The 19,508-nt window shown below is 44.3% G+C and overlaps 1 protein-coding gene and 1 long non-coding RNA gene across 6 annotated transcripts in view; one reads left to right on the forward strand and one right to left on the reverse strand.

The window, feature by feature from the left end:
• Nucleotides 1-4,998: 4,998 nt before the first annotated feature.
• Nucleotides 4,999-19,508, forward strand: part of TSEN2 (tRNA splicing endonuclease subunit 2) — a 42,584-nt gene continuing 28,074 nt past the window's right edge. Inside the window, exons 1-5 of one of the 5 annotated variants that reach the window (XM_084902607.1) lie at nt 5,019-5,105; nt 9,283-9,381; nt 11,399-11,590; nt 18,302-18,383; nt 19,418-19,454. In XM_084902607.1, coding sequence (XP_084758733.1) covers nt 11,417-11,590; nt 18,302-18,383; nt 19,418-19,454 — 293 coding nt within the window. In that variant the 5' untranslated portion in view covers nt 5,019-5,105; nt 9,283-9,381; nt 11,399-11,416. Of the gene's footprint in view, nt 5,106-9,282; nt 9,382-11,398; nt 11,591-18,301; nt 18,384-19,417; nt 19,455-19,508 lie in introns of all 5 variants that reach the window. The other 4 variants (XM_084902609.1, XM_084902608.1, XM_084902610.1 and 1 more) reach the window with 4 other exon arrangements.
• Nucleotides 18,528-19,407, reverse strand: LOC311631928. Its single transcript, XR_014796671.1, has 2 exons — nt 18,841-19,407; nt 18,528-18,807 (listed from the first exon to the last, which is right to left on the reverse strand). It is a non-coding gene; the product is annotated as an uncharacterized lncRNA (long non-coding RNA).

Genomic DNA, 19,508 nt, shown 5'->3' on the forward strand with positions numbered 1-19,508 from the left:
TTTTCTTTAAATCTATCCATGTTAATATGTATATAAGAGAGCTGGTTTATTTCTTTTCGTTTAAGCTGCATAATAGACCACTCTATGAACGGTTTATAACACATTTTATATGTCCATTCCGTTAGGGGTGGTCATTTAAGTTGTTTCTCTCCTCCACCCTCACCCCTTTTTTAAAATTACAAACCACCATTCTTTGATTTTAAAACTCTTTGTGTGTCTCTGGGTATCCACATTTCTCTTGGAAATTTACGTAGAAGTCAAATGTATTTTATTGTTAGTTGTGGGGCCGAAGCAGTCATACCTGAGATCCAACCTCCTCTGATGCCTACTCCCTGTGTGACCCTGGGCGACTCATTTCACCTCTCTAAATCTGTTTTCTTTCCTGTAAAATCCCTAACTCACTGGATTATGAGAGAATTAATTGAGGCTATTTCTAAAAATCACCCGGAATCGTGCAAATATGGTAGGAGTCCAGCTGCTCTCCTCATCCCTGCTCTCCTCATTTCTAGCAGCCACAGCAGGGTCTAACCCTTTGCAAAAGGGGCCCTGGGCCCAGCAAAGCAATGTGCTAGGGGTTTGCCCAGCTCATCTCTTACCACATGCCCAGCTCTCTCCCCTGCCTCTTCTGGTGCCAGCTCCGTAAAGAACTTAGCAGACGTACCCCCTCTGCACCCCAGTTTTCTTGCCTGTAAAAATGGGATGACAGCACCAACGTGAAGGGCTGTCATGAGACTTGAATGCTGGGTAATGCATGCAGGGTTCTTGTCAGAACTGTCTGGCCTTTCCTGCTCACTCGGAACCCTTTCTCCTTCAAGCTGTGAAGTTATCTGAGGTTCACCGGCCAGGTCAGGCTGAATTATGTCCCTCATTGGGTTTTGGTTTCACGATCCCTGCATTGCACGTTGCATGCTTTGCCAGGCGCCTGGTTTGTGTCCTGGCCGCTGGGTCTGCAGAGGCCCTCCTGCGGCTTAACTTTGCTAGAACATCGCCATCTAGTGGGCTCTCCGGAGTATTGCAGGGCTCGGCCCCCCCTGGAGGGAAAACAATGGGTGACACCGGGGCCGCCCTGCCCTGCTCAGAAACGCCGCCGCCGGCTCCCCATTGTCTGCGGGGTGAAGTCCAAAGGCCAAGCCTGGAAGCCGAGCGCGCGCCCCACGCGCCCGCCCCGCCCCGCCTATCTGGTCCCTTATCTGCAGCTCCGACCTCCAGCTCCGCAGGCCCGGCCCGCCCCGAGCCTCAAAGTCCACACTTGCCTGGCACGTGGAGCCGCCGTGTGCCCCAGACGCCCCCCTGCCCTCCGCCTCTTCCCTTTCCCCAGGCTAACCCTCCGTCTAGGCTCAGCTCAAGCTTCCTGGGTCTTTCCACCCATCCCAGTTCTTCCCTGACCTCCCACCAACACGTGCGCGTCATTTTTGTGTTTCCGAATTTAAAGCAGTGTTTTGACCAAGCACTGCTCTCCCTCATATCCAGCGTGATGGGTCCAAATAAATGCAAGCCCCATGGTCCCTGGATCTAGATCTCTCCTCTGGCCTCATCGACTTCCAGCTCTGAGAACTTGGGAGAGGGAGGGAATCTCAACTGTGCAATAGAAGAGCAGTGAGAACACTGTCCCAGAAGGCAGTTGTGATCATTAAGATAGGATGCAAAACGGCTGATAGATAGATATAGATATAGATATAGATATAGATATAGATATAGATATAGATATAGATATAGATATATAGAGAGAGTCAATTCTCATTATTGGTGGATTCTGCACTTGTAAATACACCTACTGGCTAAATTTTATTTGTAAAGCCAAAATCAGTACTCACAGAGCTTGGTCATTCACAGACATGCAGGCATAGAGTGGAGAACAAATGTGGAGTTTTTTTCTTCCAGAATGCACATTCTCAGCTGCAATATACAGATGATAGTCTTCTTGTTTCAGCTCTCATTCCATAAATATCTTTTTTTTACCAGTCTATACCACGTTTTGCACATTTTTCTTTTTTACTTAAAAATATTTTATTGACTTCAGAGAGAAAGGGAGAGGGAGAGAGAGAAACATCAATGATGAGAAAGAATCATTGATCGGCTGTCTCCTGCACGAAACCCGGACATGTGCCCTGACCAGGAATCGAACCATGACCTCTTGGTTCATGGGTTAACGCTCAACCACTGAGCCACACAGGACAGGCATGAATCTCGGGTTCATGAGAATCATTGATCAGCTGCCTCCTGCCCACACCGCACTGGGGATGGAGCCTGAAAACGGAGCAGTGCCCTGACCAGGAAGCAAAATGTGACCTCCTGGTTCATTGGTCAATGTTCAACCACTGAGCCATGCTGGCAGGGCTTTTGCCTGTTTTTAATCCTCACCCAAGAATATGTTTATTAATTCCAGAGAAAGAGAGTGGGAGAAACATCGACTGGTTACCTCCTGTATGCTGAATCAAAACCACAACCTTTTGGTGTCTGGGAGGATACTCCAACCAAGTGCGCCTCCCAGCGGGGCCAATTCTCGAATTTTTGTACTTTCTGGAGATTCTGCTGTTTCCAACGGACCCCAAGCAGAGTGCTGAAGTGCTGTCTAGTGTTCCTAAGTCAAGAAGGCTGTGATGTATCTTACAGAGGAAATATGTGTATTAGGTGAGCTTCCTTCAGGCATGCGTTCTAGTGCTATTTGCCATGGGTTTAATGTCAATGAGCCAACAATCGATACTACATGAAGTATTTTTAAAATAGGAACACAAATAAGCTAAGGTTATGTATTGAATGGTTGATGAAAGGTTATGTATTGAACGGTTATGTAGAGACTGGCAGGAATCTATCCCTATATTTTCCCCTACGTCCTAGGAGGAATGCTTCAGTATTCACTAATTCAGTGTTTACACTGACCCTATAGAACTACTGGAATAATGAGAATTATATATATATATATATATATATATATGTACATATATATATATAAAATCTTTATAATTCTCTATATATGTATATAGGTGTGTAATAAATTTTTAACATTAAAGATACATACTGAAATATTCTGATTGAAATTATGTCTGGGACCGCTTTAAAATGCTAAGCAGTGGGATAAAGGTGTGTGTATGGACAGTGTAAAAGAAACAAGATACCAAAGGCTGAGGGTTGTGGAAGTGATGATTTATTAGATAATTCTCTGTGTATGTTTGAAAATGCCATAATAAAAAAGCTTAAAATACACTTTGAGAGAAAATCTAGGGAGAAGAATATCTTACTCAGTAATTTCTCTGCTGCACCTTCTGTGGGGACGGGGCTCCAGGGTACGCTACCTGAGATTCCCATTATGGGGGGATCCCAAGCCTGAGTGTAGAGACCACACTGAGCCTCGCCGGACGGCTGTAGTCTCAGCAACCCCCCAACTTGCTTGGCTACCTCTGGCAGCTCAAGGGGCCTCTGAACCTTTTTTCTTATCAGTCAAATAAGGAAGTTGAACTGGACAACCTATGAGTTGCCTTTCATTGTTAAAACTCTCTGATTCTAAAACCAGTGTTTCCTAAATTGGCACGTTCTGGCGCAATATTACAGCCTCCCCACAGCTCTCTCCTTCCCTGCCCAATCCCTCCCAATACCACTCTTCTCCGAATCTTGCTGAAGTTCTTTTTTGCAACACTCCAACAGGAAGCTATTCTGATTTTGGTCCATCTGACGTCTGAACTCCTTAGCTGAGGAGTCAAGGCACATGGTGTCTTGCTACCAAGAGTTCACAATCCAGTTAAGGAAGACCAGGAAACGGGGAAACACAGGGCAAAGTCACCCAGGCCAGCCTGGGGAGGCAAGAGGAAGTCTTCTGGAGGAAGAGCTATCTGAACTGAGATCTAAAAGGTGACCAGGAATTACTTCGGCAAACAGCGAGGAAGGATGTTCCCAGCAGAGGCACAGTGTGTTCCAAGGCCTGGAGACAAGAAAGTTGGGAAAGGTCCAAATTTTCAAAAGGCAGTCACACCTCACCTCATCCCCCGTTACCAGCCTTCCCAACTGCCCAGCATATGCCGTGTGCGCACTGGGGACCCTGGGATTCATATTTAGGAGGTATATATTGAACTCCCTACCAGGCCTCCTTTAAAAATAACCAGGTCAGCCGAAACCGGTTTGGCTCAGTGGATAGAGCGACGGGTCTGAGGACTGAAGGGTCCCAGGTTCGATTCTGGTCAAGGATATGTACCTTGGTTGTGGGCACATCCCCACGTGCCTGGGAGGCAGATAATTGATGATTCTCTCTCATTGATGTATCTAGCTCTCTATCCCTCTCCCTTCCTCTCTGTGAAAAAAAAAAAATCAATAAAAAATATATATTTTTAAAAAATAACCAGGTCAAGCCCATGGACTCGGGCTATAAGGTAGTGAAGAACTCCAGGTAAAGAGGGGAGGAGGGGGGAATGGGAGACATCTGTAATATTGTCCACAATAATCTATATAATAAAAAATAAGTAAAATAGCCAGGATAGGAGAAACTTTTCACACTTCGAAAAGCGCTTTTTTTTTTTTTTTTCGCTCATCCAAGTCACCCACTGCAGACGGCCAGGGAGGGAGAAGGTGGGGATTGAAATGCAGGTCTGACTCCCGGTGTGGGGTCCTTTGCACTGCACAGGGCAGCCAGCGCACAGCGGCTCTGGGTCCGTTATCCTCGAGGGGGCGCTTCCTCACACCTGCAGGCGGCACTGAGAAAGCTGGGACGGGGCAGGGCAGGGGCAGGGGCAGGGCCCGGTGATGACTCCCAATCTTTAGAGCAGGACTCCACTAGCTGCTGGCAGTGGCTTCGGATCTCATCTGTACATCGGGTCCTGCGGGACTGCTGTTGTGAGAATTAAGCGAGAATAGTAGCCCAAGGAGAGGCCCTGCTGCCTCGGCTTCCCTCTTCACGCGGGGCCAGCAGCACGCGCAGAACAGCCGCCACCCCACCCCACCCCACGCCCCGCTTCCAGGATGCACGCATGCGCACTCAGCGAAGACGCGGCTGGCGCGCCGCGGGCTCTGCGGCTGCGCATTCCTCCAGTTTTGCGGCCGCACTGCTTGACGGCAGAGGTGTCCGCCCCCGCTGCCGGCGTTGTCGGGGTAACGGCGGGCGCGTGGGGCGGACGCAGGTAAGGCGCCAGGCCTCGGGGCGGGAGGCGCGCTGGGGCGCAGAGCGCGGTGGGCCCAGCCCGGGGCGCCGGGGCCAGCGGGAAGGGTCCGGAGCCTCTCTCCGGGCTCCGCGGCCAGACTGGGCCCGGGAGGAGGAGCTAGGCTGCCGGGAGGAACGCCTCTCCTCCTCCTCGTGCACTTCCGTACTTATTTCTCTTTCTTCGTTCTTCCTGGAAATGTTCATGTCACGTCCCAGGGCTGGGGATGTCGAGGTGCACCTGACCCCCCCTTCTGCCCGGGAGGAGGAACCTCAGCCGCTAGTGGGGTTGCGAGGCGTGGGAGTAGGGGTAGGGATGACGGGCACTGCAGGAAACCACCAGCAAAGGGATGAGTTAAGATGGAGTTACGACTTTGTTGGGCTCTGCACACTTGTTGGCTTGTGTGGCATGTGCCTGCACCTACCGTCTGGCTAGCACTTGCCCCCAGGACGGTGCGCCTTCCCGCTGTTGCCTGTGTAATCCTCACCACAGCCTTCAAAGGGTTGCTGTTTGTTTGTGTGTCTTCGTCTTAGGTTCTAACTTGAAAGCGCCCCAGAGGCAGGGTTGTTTAGGTATCTCACTCCTTTTATCCCTGCCTCCCCTGGCCCCCGCGGGGAGCCCTTGGAGTTCAAACGTTTCTTTAATTGGGAGAAGGCGAGCCTCGCAGGGTGGGAGGTTCAAACCAGGCTTGCGAAGGCGAAGTGAGCCCAGCGAGTTGGAAGAGGACATGTGGTTTTGGTTTTGCTTTGTTTTGTTTGGAATGAACATGTGTGGAACACACCTACAAGGTGTTCGCTTATCTGCTCAGGGGAAGAATAAAGAACAAGCCCCGCTCTTAAATAGAAAGGTAAATATATTTAGCACTTGGGGCGTCTGGAATCAATATTATCTATACTAATATTGTTATTATCTATACTAATACACCAGGCATGCCCTGGATCGGGAAAGGAAGAGTAACAACCTCGTACAGGTACACAGCATTCAGCCCTTCTGAATCCCTTTCCTTGTCTGTGCAATGGGGACCAGGGGGCTGCTGGGATTAAGTGCGTTGGAGTAGGCTGCCCTGGAAGCAGTGGTTGGCAACTTGGGCTGCATACATGTTGAAATCACCAGAGTCCCACCCCAGGACTTCTGATGTAATTGCAAGTAAGGCCTAAGCATTAGGAGTTTTAATTTAGCGCCGGTGATTCTAAGGGCAGCGAAGCTTGAGAGCCGCGGTTATACGCTGACCCAGGTGAAGGTGGTTCATCTCTCTTCATTTGTCATGGCCTATACTGTCTCCAAGACCAAACCAACCAACCTTCGCATCCCACACTCGCCGACAGCTGACCCAGGCCTTCCTGTACATCTGTGTGTGCTTCGGACGTGGGCTTCGTGTAGGCCAGTCTCCCTGCCTTACAAACCTCACATCTTCCCTAACAATGGGGCTTTGGGCAATGCCTTTCTCCCCTAAGCCTGGGTTTCTGTGTCTGTGGAATCAGGATAGTGGCACCCACCTGTGCAGCACACTGCAATGCATTGTACTTACTGGTGATGGTTACCTCTTCTTTTTTCTTTTTATTTTATGGATTTTTTACAGAGAGAAAGAGAGAGGGATACAGAGTTAGAAACATCAATAAGAGAAAATCATTGATCAGCTGCCTCTTGCATACCCCCCTACTGGGGATGTGCCTGCAACCAAGGTATATGCCCTTGACCGGAATCGAACCTGGGACCTTTCAGTCCACAGTCTGACGCTCTATCCACCGAGCCAAACTGGTTTCTGCAACCTCTTCTAATTTTACTCACCTGCCAGCCTGATCACCCCCAACTGCCCTCCTCTCCTGGCCTGGTCGCCCCTAACCACCTCTGCCTCGGCCCTGCCACCATGGCTTTGTCCAGAAGGATATCTGGAAGGTCTCCCGGTCTAATTAGCATATTACCCTTTTATTAGTATAGATAACAATATTCCATTATATGGATATCCTATAATTTGTTGATTCATTCATCTGTTGATGGATATTTGGGTGGTTAACATTCACATACAAATTTTTGTGTGAACATTCTTTCACTTTTTTTATATCTGTACCCGGGAGTGGAATTGCTGGATCATATGGTTACTCTGTGGTTAACATTTGGGTAACTACCAGGGTGGTTTTCTAGTCCTGTTCAATTTGAAGATGAAGAAACTGGGCTCAGAGAGCTTAAGTGGATTGTGAAAGTCACACAATAATAATGACATCTCTGTATATATGGAGGGCCTACTGGGAGCCAAATTCTTGATGTGCATGCTGTCACATGGGGCAGAGATGACACTAGATCCTGGTTATTGAGGTTTTGTGAAAAACTTTTGGCAAGAAATCTATCACATACACTTGGATTGGAGTACAGAGTTGGTTTTCTAAAAATATATTTTTATTGATTTCAGAAAGGATGGGAGAGGGAGAGAAAGATAGAAACATCCTATATAATAAAAGGCTAATATGCAAATTGACCGAATGGCAGAACAACTGGTCACTATGACTTGCACTGACCACTAGGGGGCAGACTCTCAAAGCCCTCTGGTGGTCGGTGCACTCCCACAGGGGAAGCCCCTCCTGCCTCTGTGGCAGCACTAAGGATATCTGACTGCGAGGTTAGGCCTGCTCCCCCTGGGCCTAAGCCATCAGTCGGACATTCCTCAAGGGTTCCCAGACTGTGAGAGGGCTCAGGCCGGGCTGAAGGACCCCTCTCCCCCAAACTCCCTGAGTGCACGAATTTTGTGCTCTGGGCCTCTAGGCTGCCTCCTACAACTGATCAAGGACTGCAACCTGGGCATGTGCCCTGACTAGGAATCAAACCATGATCTTCTGATTCATAGGTCAATGCTCAATCACTGAGCCACACTGGCCTGGCAAGAATTCTTGCCATCAAGTGTCATACCTCAGTATTGCTTATTTAGGTACATTTGCCATCAGAAAGGGGAAAATCCTAAACAAACCAGACAAATAAAAACACAACTTTTCATTTCATTTGAGATGATTTAAATTGCAAGTTCTTGAAGTTAGCCATTAAGTATTTTCTTTAAAAAAAAAAAAAAAATTCCAAATGTAATATATTCAAGTCAAATATTAACCAGAGGTTAAATTATAAAAGTGAAAGCCTCATAAAAGTCTGAATTGCTCCTGGAAATCCCTAGAAATTTCCTCACTAGAGATCAATGTCCTGCCTCAGAAAAGCTAATACAGTATTGCTTAAGTTTTAAAATAAATTGGTATTTCTACAGTTGCATACCAAAGAGCTGACTTAGTTGAGGAATATGTCAGCAAGTGAAAAATCTAGTTAAGATACCCTTGGCAGAAAATCTCTTAATTGCCCATTGACATGTAGTATACATAGTTTTGTTTTGAGTGTGTGTGTGTGTGTATGTACACTATGTGTACAGTCAAGTCATGTTCAGTGTATGTGATTACATTGAGGGATCTTACTTAGAAATTATTCTAGCATTTTGCTGCTTGGAGTATTTTCTTTGGCAGTTATATGAAGGTTCTGACTTGCTGATCTTATTTTTCACCGTTATCTTTGTAACTGTTTTATCAATTTCTCTGACTCTTCCTTGATCTGTGCTTTTCTTTGTACTCATTTTATTCCTCAACTTCTTTGAGAAGGTGGATAAAGACATCATACATTGGACAAAGCTTTTAATTTTTAAATTTTACTTATTTGTTTATTTATTTGAGTGATCATGAGTCCTTCAGACCACTCACTTCCTTTCTCAGCTTTGGCCACTTTCATTGCCTGTGTCAGGCTTGGTTAATCCCGTGCCCAGTGGGATGCTGGTTTTGAATGGAGGAGGCACCTAAATAATGAGTCCTAATTCTTCCTTTGTGAGGGTTTGGAGCCGTGTACTTCACACATCTGTAAAAGGGCTCCGCTGTTCCTTCAAGCAGCAGACACACTCTCAGCTTAAATCGAGTCTAGACCCAGGCCTGAGGGAGCAGCAGATTCAGGTCTTCTGTCTCCTTCTAGGGCGTCTGCTCAGCGCTTGGGGTGGCTGGCCAATCTCTTGCCCTGTTTACATTTTTCCCCCCTTGCGTATGGTTGAGTTTTCCTAAGTTAAATGCATCTGCCGTGGCTCTGTGTTTTTATCGCACAATACACTCAACTCTGCTTCCTTCCTTCCGCCATTACTGAACTGCAGCCTGTTGGGTGCTTGTTTTGTCTCAGACTGAGTGTGAGGCCTGGAAGGGAGAGGTACTGACTCCAGCTTCCTTGACTCCCTGCTACTGCTGAGTGCACAGTAAGTAATCCCTCAGTTCTCCATAACCCTTTAGCTTCTAGCCTTGAGAAACAGTGAGGCTTCAGACAAAGGGGGGCAGATGCTATGCTTAATGCAGAACCTGGAGCAAAGAGCATGGGCTTTGGAGTTCAGCAAACCTGGGATGGCCGAGTGCCCAACTCTGGAGCCTTTTATATAACACTGGGGGCCCGATGCACGAAATTCGTGCAAGGTGCTCAGCCCTCGCAGCCCCGGCTGTGTCTAGAAGGTCGTCTGGAAGGATGTCCAGAAGGATGTCTAGAAGGTCGATCGGCTGTTCAGTCTAATTAGCATATTAGCTCTTTATTATATAGGACTAGTACACCTCGAAAGGAACAGGGGCCCATCCTGTGCACCCCCGCCCGGCCCCTCCCACTGCACCCCTGGTCCCCTGTCTGCCGGCAGCCCCGCTCCCACTTACTGAAGGCGCTGGCCCTGCTCATACCCGCTGATGACACGGTGCTGGCGCCAGCAGCAGATGCGAGCAGGGCTGGTGCCAGCAGTCAGCGGGTGCAAGCAGTGGCTCCGGCACAGGCTGCAGGTGCAAATGGGACCGGTGCCCACAGCAGGTGCGAGAGCCGGGCAGGACCACAGCGTGTGGGAACAAAGGATTTTCAGTATCCACCAGAGGCTCACCCTGATGACAGCGACTGGTGCCCCGCCTTGGTCTGGTGCCCCCGCTCACCTGCTCCACGCTCACCTGCTCCACCATCCTACCGCGGCCCATGCCTGCCATGTTCCGCACTCTGCCACTTGTTGCTGAAGCCTGCCCGCCATGTTCCACGTTGTCCCTGATGGTCAGCACCCGCCATAGCAACCAATTTTTCAGTTCTGCCATTCGGTCTATTTGCATGTTAGGGTTTTATATATATATAGATCTTGAACCTGAATCCATTTCCTCATCTATATAATGATGTTGGTAGTGCTCACTCCATAATACACACAATATATCAAATACACACACAGCGCTCACTGTGAACTGGGTACTCTTCTAAGCACTTGATGGGTCCCAACTGTAACAGAGAGGGTGGTTGTTTTCATTCTTATTTTGCGGATGAGGAAACCAAGGCACAGAGAGATTAAGTAACCTTTGCCCACAGTCGCACGACGAGGAAGTAGCGAAGCCAATTCCATTCCAGTTGGAGGTACATAATGGACCCTTAATTGGGAATTGCTGTTGTCATTTTTACTTATCAACTTACCTTAACCATTGGAAGATGATTGCTTGGCTGGTGTGGGTCAGTGGTTAAGCATTGACATATGAACCAGGAGGTCATGGTTTGATTCTGGGTCAGAGCACATGCCCAGGTTTCAGGCTTAATCCCCAGTGGGAGGTGTTTAGGAGGCAGTCAATGAATGATTCTCATCATTGATGTTTCTATCGTTCTCTCCCTCTCCCTTTCTCTCTGAAATCAATACACTTTTTTTTTTTAATTGGAAGATGATTGACATAATGTTTGGAATGTATTTTAAAACCCGCTCTTTTTTTTTTTTTTTTTTTAAATGAAGTGCTCACTAAATTTAATTCTTTGAGAGCAGGGTCTCTTGGTTTTATCTTTATATCCCCAGCACCTCTGATATTAGGAGCCCCTGCTAGGTACTCTATAGAAGTCTATTGGCTGAGTGAAAGAATGGGAGCAACCCTAATAGGCAGGAGTCCTATTGTGCTGGCGTTTAGGAGACTTTTGCATAGCAGTGTGACTTTTGGGGCATATCACGAGGCCTCAGTCTTGTCAGCTGTAGTTAGAAATAATGCCACTGACTTCTTGGGCATTGTTGTAGGAATTAACTGAGATATTCTAGGTGAATGAGATTTGCACTGCTTTTACAAAATATTCTTGTGACTCTGTGTCTTTTAGTTCACTGCTTTATAAATATTTTATATTTCCCATAGACCTAGGTTTTCTGAGCCTGGGTATAAGTGTACTTACATTTTTTTTTTTTTTATCAGTGTAGTTATTGATTGACTGTTTCTTTCTCTTCATTGTATTCTTTGAAGAACAGTTACACTTGAAAAATGGCGGAAGCCTTTTTCCATGCCCCAAAGAGGAAAAGAAGAGTGTATGAGAATTACGAGTCTCCATTTCCGATCCCTTTTGGTCAGAAAGACTTCAGAATATTCCGTGCTGAGATGATAAACAACAATGTGATTGTGAGGAACGCGGAAGACATTGAGCAGCTGTATGGGAAAGTGAGTACAAGGGGCCCTGGCACAGCTACTTCCTGACAACCCGGAGCCAGCTCTCCCTCCTCCTCCTCTCCACCCACTCCCACAACAGACCATAAATGACCGGATTCTCTTCTTGCTCTTCAGTCTCCTGTAGGAACACTACAGTTTGACTCAGGAGCCCTAAAGGCATATATTATGAGGATAACTGCCCCACCCTGGACCCACATTTCAACAAGAAAGTAGGGTCGGTAACATTGACCCTTCTTATCTCTCAGTTATAAAAAGCAATGCATATTCATAGTGTTAAAAAAAAAAAATCCATGCCCTAACCCCATGGTCCACAACTGCGGCTCGTGAGCCACATGAGGCTCTTTGGCCCCTTGAGTGTGGCTCTTCCACAAAATACCATGGCCTGGGCCTATTTTGAAGAAGTGGTGTTAGAAGTTTAAGTTTAAAAAATTTGGCTCTCGCCTAAACCGGTTTGGCTCAGTGGATAGAGCATCGGCTTGGGGACTGAAGGGTCCCGGGTTCGATTCCGGTCAAGGGCATGTACCTTGGTTGCGGGCATATCCCCAGTAGGGGGTGTGCAAGAGGCAGCTGATCGATGACTCTCTCTCATCGATGTTTCTAACTCTCTCTTTCCCTTCCTCTCTGTACAAAATCAATAAAATATATTAAAAAAAAAAATTTGTCTCTCAAAAGAAATTTCAATCATTGTACTGTTGATATTCAGCTCTGTTGACTAATGAGTTTGCTGACCACTGCCCTAATCTGTTTGGCTTAATGGATAGAGCATCAGCCTGTGGACTGAAGGGTCCCAGGTTCGATTCCGGTCAAGGGCATGTACCTTGGCTGTGGGCACATCCCCAGTAAGGCATGTACAGGAGACAGCTGAATCAATGTTTCTCTCTCATCAGTGTTTCTAACTCTCTATCCCTCTTCCTCTCTATAAGAAATCAATAAAATATATTTAAAATTTTCAAGCAGTTTATAGAAATTAAATTAATGGGTAAAAAGTTAAAATTCCCCACTTATTCCCCTTCCATCCCCAGAGGTAACCAGAGTGGCATATTGCCTGGCTCATGGACAGATCAGATGAGGCTTCAGCATGTACTCACTCTGGCTCCGCATCTGCTCTCTCTCGAGTTGGGGACCTCTTCTTAGCTGAGGACAAGTTGTATAGTTTTTGCTGATTTCTGTTGATGATAGGTTAGGGTTGAGATTGGTAACTTGCTCCCCTCCCTGCCCCTCATAGCCGGTTCATCAGTGGGCCACTTTTTAAACAGCTTTATTGAGGTATAATTTACAGCCATAAAATGCACCCATTGTAAGTGTACAATTCAGTGATTGTAATAAGTTCATAGAGTTGCACAACCACCACCACAATCCCATTTTAGAGCCTTCCCATCCGCACAGAAAGTTCCTTCATGCCCTCGAACTTAATCCCTGCTCCACTCCCAGCCTAAAGCACCCAGCGATCCCCTGCCTGGCTATAAATGTGCCCTCTTTAGACATTTTTATAAAACATATAGGTTTTGCCCTGGCCAGGTAGCTCGGTTGGAGCGTCATCCTGTACACCAAAAAAGGTTGCTGATCCTATTCTGGTCAGGGCACATATCTAGGTTGCAGGTTTGATCCCCAGTTAGGGCACATTCGTCAGGCAATTGATCAATGTTTCTTTCTCACATCAATATTTCCCTCTCTCTCCCTTCTTCTCCCTCTAAAATAATAAAACATATCCTCAGGTGAATATTTACATATGTACATATATATACAGATACGTATGTGTACATATATATACAGATACATATATGTACATATATATACAGATACATATATATATATATGGATTTTTTTTTTTTTTTTTTGATTTCCAAAGCTCTGTTTTATTTTTTTTTTTTAATATATTTTATTGATTTTTTTTTTTGCCCCCCACCCTCCCTCCCACACATCCCCTCCCTCCCCAGAGTTTTGTGTCTATTGGTTATACTTATATGCATGTATAAAAGTCCTTCGGTTGATCTATTATCTCCCCCAGATTTTCCTCCCCTCCCCGCTGTAATTTGACAGTCTACTTGTTGATTTACTGTCTCTATATCTATCTTTTGGTTCATCAGTTTATAATGCTCTTTGTTATCCACAAATGAGTGAGGTCATGTGGTGTTTCTCTTTCATTGATTGGCTTATTTCACTCAGCATGATGTTCTCCAGTTCCATCCAGTTTGCTGCAAATGATGAGAATTCCTTATTTTTTATGGCCGCATAGTATTCCATTGTGTAGATGTACCAAAGTTTTTGGATCCAATCATCTGCTGACGGACACTTAGGCTGTTTCCAAATTGTGGCTATTGTAGATTGTGCTGCTATGAACATAGGGGTGCATATATCCTTTCTGATTGGTGTTTCTAGTTTCTTGGGATATATTCCTAGAAGTGGGATTACTGGGTCAAATGGGAGTTCCATTTTCAGTTTTTTGAGGAAACTCCACACTGTTCTCCACAGTGGTTGCACCAGTCTACATTCCCACCAGCAGTGCACGAGGGTTCCTTTTTCTCCGCAACCTCGCCAACACTTGTCGTTTGTTGATTTGTTGATGTTGGCCATTCTGACAGGTGTGAGATGGTACCGCATTGTTGTTTTGATTTGCATCTCTCGGACAATTAGTGACTTTGAGCATGTTTTCATGTGCCTTTTGGCCTTCCTTCTGTCTTCTTTTGAAAATGTTCTATTTAGGTCAATTGCCCATTTTTTAATTGGATTATTTATCTTCCTTTTATTTAGTTGTATAAGCTGTTTGTAGATGTTGGAGATTAAACCTTTATCAGTGGTATCATTTGCAAATATGTTCTCCCACACTGTGGGCTTTCTTGTTGTTTTGTTGATGGTTTCTTTTGCTGTAAAAAAGCTTTTTATTTTGATGTAGTCCCATTTGTTTATTTTCTCTTTAGCTTCCATTGCCCTAGGGGTAGTATCAGTGAAGAAGTTCTTTTGGCATACGTCTGAGATTTTGCTGCCTGTGGATGCTTCTAGTATTTTTATGGTTTCCCGTCTGATGTTTAAGTCCTGTATCCATTTTGAGTTTATTTTTGTGAATGGTGTAAGTTGGTGATCTAGTTTCATTCTTTTGCATGTGTCTGTCCAATTTTCCCAACACCATTTATTGAAGAAACTGTCTTGACTCCATTGTATATTCGTGCCTCCTTTGTCAAATATTAGTTGAGCATAGTGATTTGGGTTGATATCTGGGTTCTCAATTCGATTCCATTGATCTATATGTCTGTTCTTGTGCCAGTACCAGGCTGTTTTGAGAACAGTGGCTTTGTAATATAGTTTGAAGTCTGGTATTGAGATCCCTCCTACTTTACTCTTCTTTCTCAGGATTGCTGTGGCTATTCGGGGTCTTTTATTGTTCCAAATGAACTTTTGGAGAGTTCTTTCTAGGTCGGTGAAATATGTCGTTGGTATTTTAATGGGGAGTGCATTGAACCTATAGATTGCTTTAGGAAGTATGGACATTTTGATGATGTTGATCCTACCAATCCATGAACATGGTATGTTCTTCCATCTCCTTACATCTTCCTCTATCTCTTTTTTCAGTGTCGTGTAGTTTTCCCCATATAGGTCCTTTACTTCCTTAGTTAAAGTTATTCCTAGGTATCTTAATTTTTTTGGTGCGATGGTAAATGGAATTGCTTTTTTAGTCTCTGTTTCTGCAGTTTCTCTGTTGGTGTATAGAAAAGCCATGGATTTCTTGGCATTAATTTTGTATCCTGCTACATTACCAAATTCATTTATTAAGTCAATTAGTTTTTTAATGGAGTCTTTTGGGTTTTTTATGTACAATATCATGTCATCGGCAAATAAGGATAACTTTACTTCTTCTTTTCCAATTTGGATGCCTTTTATTTCCTCCTCTTGTCTAATTGCAATGGCTAGTACTTCCAGTACTATGTCAAACAGGAGTGGCGAGAGTGGGCATCCCTGTCTTGTTCCTGTTCTTAGAGGGAATGGTTTTAGTTTTTGCCCATTGAGTATAATGTTGGCTGTGGGTTTATCATATATAGCTTTTATTATGTTGAGGTATGATCCGTGTACTCCCACCTTGTTAAGAGTTTTTATCAGAAAAGGGTGTTGGATTTTATCGAATGCTTTTTCTGCATCAATTGATATGACTATATGATTTTTATCTTTCAATTTGTTTATGTGATGTATCACGTTTATTGATTTGCGGATATTGTACCATCCTTGCATTCCTGGAATAAATCCTACTTGGTCGTGGTGTATGATCTTTGTGATGCTCTTCTGGAGTCGATTTGCTAGAATTTTGTTGAGGATTTTAGCATCTATGTTCATGAGGGATATTGGTCTGTAATTCTCTTTCATTGAGTTGTCTTTATCTAGTTTTGGTATTAGGGTGATGCTGGCTTCATAGAAGGAGTTTGGAAGTGTTCCTTCCTCTTGGATTTTTTGGAATAGTCTGAGGAGGATAGTTTTTAGTTCTTCCTTGAATGTTTGGTAAAACTCTCCTGTGAAGCCATCTGGCCCTGGGCTTTTGTTTGCTGGAAGCTTTTTGATGACTGTTTCAATTTCTTCCCAAGTCACTGGTTTATTGAGATTTTTAGATTCTTCCTGATTGAGTTTTGGAAGATTATATTTTTCTAGGAATATGTCCATTTCCTCCAGGTTGTTCAGTTTGTTGGAGTAGAGTTGTTCATAGTATTTTGTAACAATCCGTTGTATTTCGGTGGGGTCTGTTGTTATTTCACCTCTTTCATTTCTGATTTTGTTTATTTGGGTCCTCTCTCTTTGTTTCTTGGTTAGTCTGGCTAGAGGTCCATCTATCTTGTTTATCCTTTCAAAGAACCAGCTCTTGGTTTTGTTGATCTTATGTATTGTTTCTTTGGTCTCTATGTCGTTTATCTGTGCTCTGATTTTTGTTATTTCCTTCCTTCTACTTACACTGGGCTTTTCTTGTTGCTCTTTTTCTAACTCTTTGAGTTGTAGAGTTAGATCATTTGTTACACTTTTTTCTAGTTTTTTGCAATAGGCTTGTAAGGATATGAACTTCCCTCTCAAAACTGCTTTTGCTGTGTCCCATAGATTTTGGATTGTTGTGTTTTCATTGTCATTTGTTTCCAGGATGTTTTTAATTTCTTCCTTGATTTCTCTGGTAACCCAGTCCTTGTTTAATAGCATGCTGTTTAGTCTCCATGTGTTTGATTTCTTTGGATTATTTTTATTGTAGTTAATTTCCAGTTTTATGCCATTATGGTCTGAGAAGATGCTTGATATGATTTCTATCTTCTTGAATTTGAAGAGACTTTGCCTATGTCCCAAAATGTGGTCTATCTTTGAGAATGTCCCATGTGCATTTGAGAAGAATGTATATTCTGTGGCTTTGGGGTGGAATGTTCTGAAGATGTCAATTAATTCCATCTGGTCTAGTGAGTCATTTAGGATTGATATTTCTTTGCTGATTTTTTGTTTGGATGATTTGTCGAAGGGTGACAGTGGGGTATTAAAATCTCCTACTATGATTGTATTGCTGTTAATCTCTCCCTTAATGTCCTCCAGCAGTTTTTTTATGTATTTGGGTGCTCCCGTATTGGGTGCATATATATTTACCAGGGTTATTTCTTCTTGTTTGATTGCTCCCTTTAGTATTATGAAGTGGCCTTCATTGTCTCTTGTTATGTCCTTCACTCTGAGATCTAATTTGTCAGATATAAGTATTGCTACCCCAGCTTTCTTTTCATTTCCATTTGCCTGGAAAACCTTTTTCCATCCCTTTACCCTCAGTCTGTGTGCATCTCTTTTTCTGAGGTGGGTTTCTTGTAGACAGCAGATGTATGGGTCTTGTTTTATATATATGGATTTTTGTTGTTGTTGTTTTAATATATTTTTATTGATTTTGTACAGAGAAGAAGGGAGAGAGCTAGAGAGCTAGAAACTTCGATGAGAGAGAGTCATCAATCAGCTGCCTCTTGCACACCCCCTACTGGGGATATGCCCGCAACCAAGGTACATGCCCTTGACCGGAATCGAACCCGGGACCCTTCAGTCCCCAAGCCGACGCTCTATCCATTGAGCCAAACCGGTCTCGGCTGGATGTTTGTTTTAACCATCTTCCCAAAGTGTGATACAGTGGGTGGCATTGACCTTGGTTAGATGGAAGTCTAAGCCAAAGGTAGTTTGTTCACATTTGTAATACATAACATTAAATAGGAGCTTTGTAAATTGCTATACAGATTATTTATTCTGACGGTTAAATCTAAATGAGGGTAAAAGGTGTTCATTTTATCTTCTCTCAATTTCAGTTTTCTGTGGGCTTAAATTAAGAAATGGGGTGGGGGGACCCATGTTGTTTTAGAATCAGCAGGAAGGAGTACAAGAGAACCCAGGAGGCTTTTTTGTTCCTGGTAGACTTGGTTCCTGCTTTTAGACACAGGCTCCGTCTCTGCCCTCCCCGCCCCGTCGCCTTCAGCTTATCAGACCTAGACTGAAATCATTAGTTATGAGACAAAAGAGGTATACTAGAAACTTATCACAGAGATAAAATGCTATTTGTATTTTTATTAGATAATCTGTATTTGTATTCATTAGATAATCAGAGAGAAGGTGTAAAGCTGTGAAAAGTGGAATAAACTTTGTTAACTCAAATTGTGATCCTCCTTCAGCTAAAAAAATTGATAACTAAAGGTGAACTAACTTTATTTTCTCTCTTCCTGGAAGGGTTATTTTGGAAAAGGAATCCTGTCTAGAAGCCGGCCAAACTTCACAATTTCAGATCCCAAGCTGGTTGCTAAATGGAAAGGTAAACTTGCATGTCATTCAGTTCTTGTGGCAAAGTATTATTTGCAACCTTTAATGAATTATTAGATCTAGGCATTGGTCAGCATGGTGCTAATGACATAAGAGTCAATACGACATTTTGTGTCCTCTGATGGTTATGTTGTGGTTTGTTTGTTTGTTTTGTATTGATTTCAGAAAGGAGGGGTGGGGAAGAAAGACACAGAAACAAATACTTATTTTTCACTCAACCCTTCAACATGCCTCCCACCCAGAAACCATAAGTTTATTCCCTATGTCTGTGTGTTTGTTTCTGTTTTGTTTGGGTTTTTTTTTTTTGTTTATTTTGTTTTCTCAATTCCACATGTAAGTGGAATCATATGATGTTTGTCTTTCTGTGTCTGACTGACTTCACTCAGCAGAATACCCTCTAGGCCCATCCATGTTGTCTAAAACCCACACCATTAGGTGACCCAATAAACATTTTAGGTGGAAAGACCCCCTCAACCATATACCCAGAGCTAGAAATAGAGCCCAGAACTCCCAGTCCATATCCAAAACCCTGGCTGGGTAGCTCAGTTGGTTAGAGAGTCACCCGGTATGCAGATTCACACCCAAACTCCACCATGAAACTTCCTGTAACAGCCCTTCTTATGGGCACAGCTTTCACTGACAATGCTGTATGTAGCACAGGACATTGAGGGTAACGTTAGAGCCTCTGAATTCTCATCTGAAACTTAAGAGCATGAGCCTTCAGAGGTGGCAGAAAGGATGCCTCTTGCACGCCATCCTGCTTAGCTGCAGTGTTGAGTTGAGAAGGATTCCGAGGTGACATCTGAGCCCAGCAAGAGCGCTGATTGGTCAGCTGCGCCTGCCAGGGGTTTGCGTGCAGGAGTGATGGCATGTAAAGCACGTATTTCCCATTGCTGGTTTGGCAGTCGGCCTTCTAGGTATGTATTTTGTGGATGTTGAAACACCCTTAGTGTTTTCTAGGTTGTCAGTGTTTGGGCTCCTTAAGGAAAATTTATCTGAATTAAAAGAACTTCTTTGTTGTTACAGATATGAAGACAAATATGCCTATAATCACATCAAAGAAGTAAGTCATGGTGAATTTCGGCCTTCATCAAAATTATGGCTTAAAAGGGGTCTA

Source organism: Pipistrellus hanaki (assembly GCF_964339955.1).
Source record: "Pipistrellus hanaki genome assembly, chromosome: 13".
Taxonomy (NCBI): Eukaryota; Metazoa; Chordata; class Mammalia; order Chiroptera; family Vespertilionidae; genus Pipistrellus; species Pipistrellus hanaki.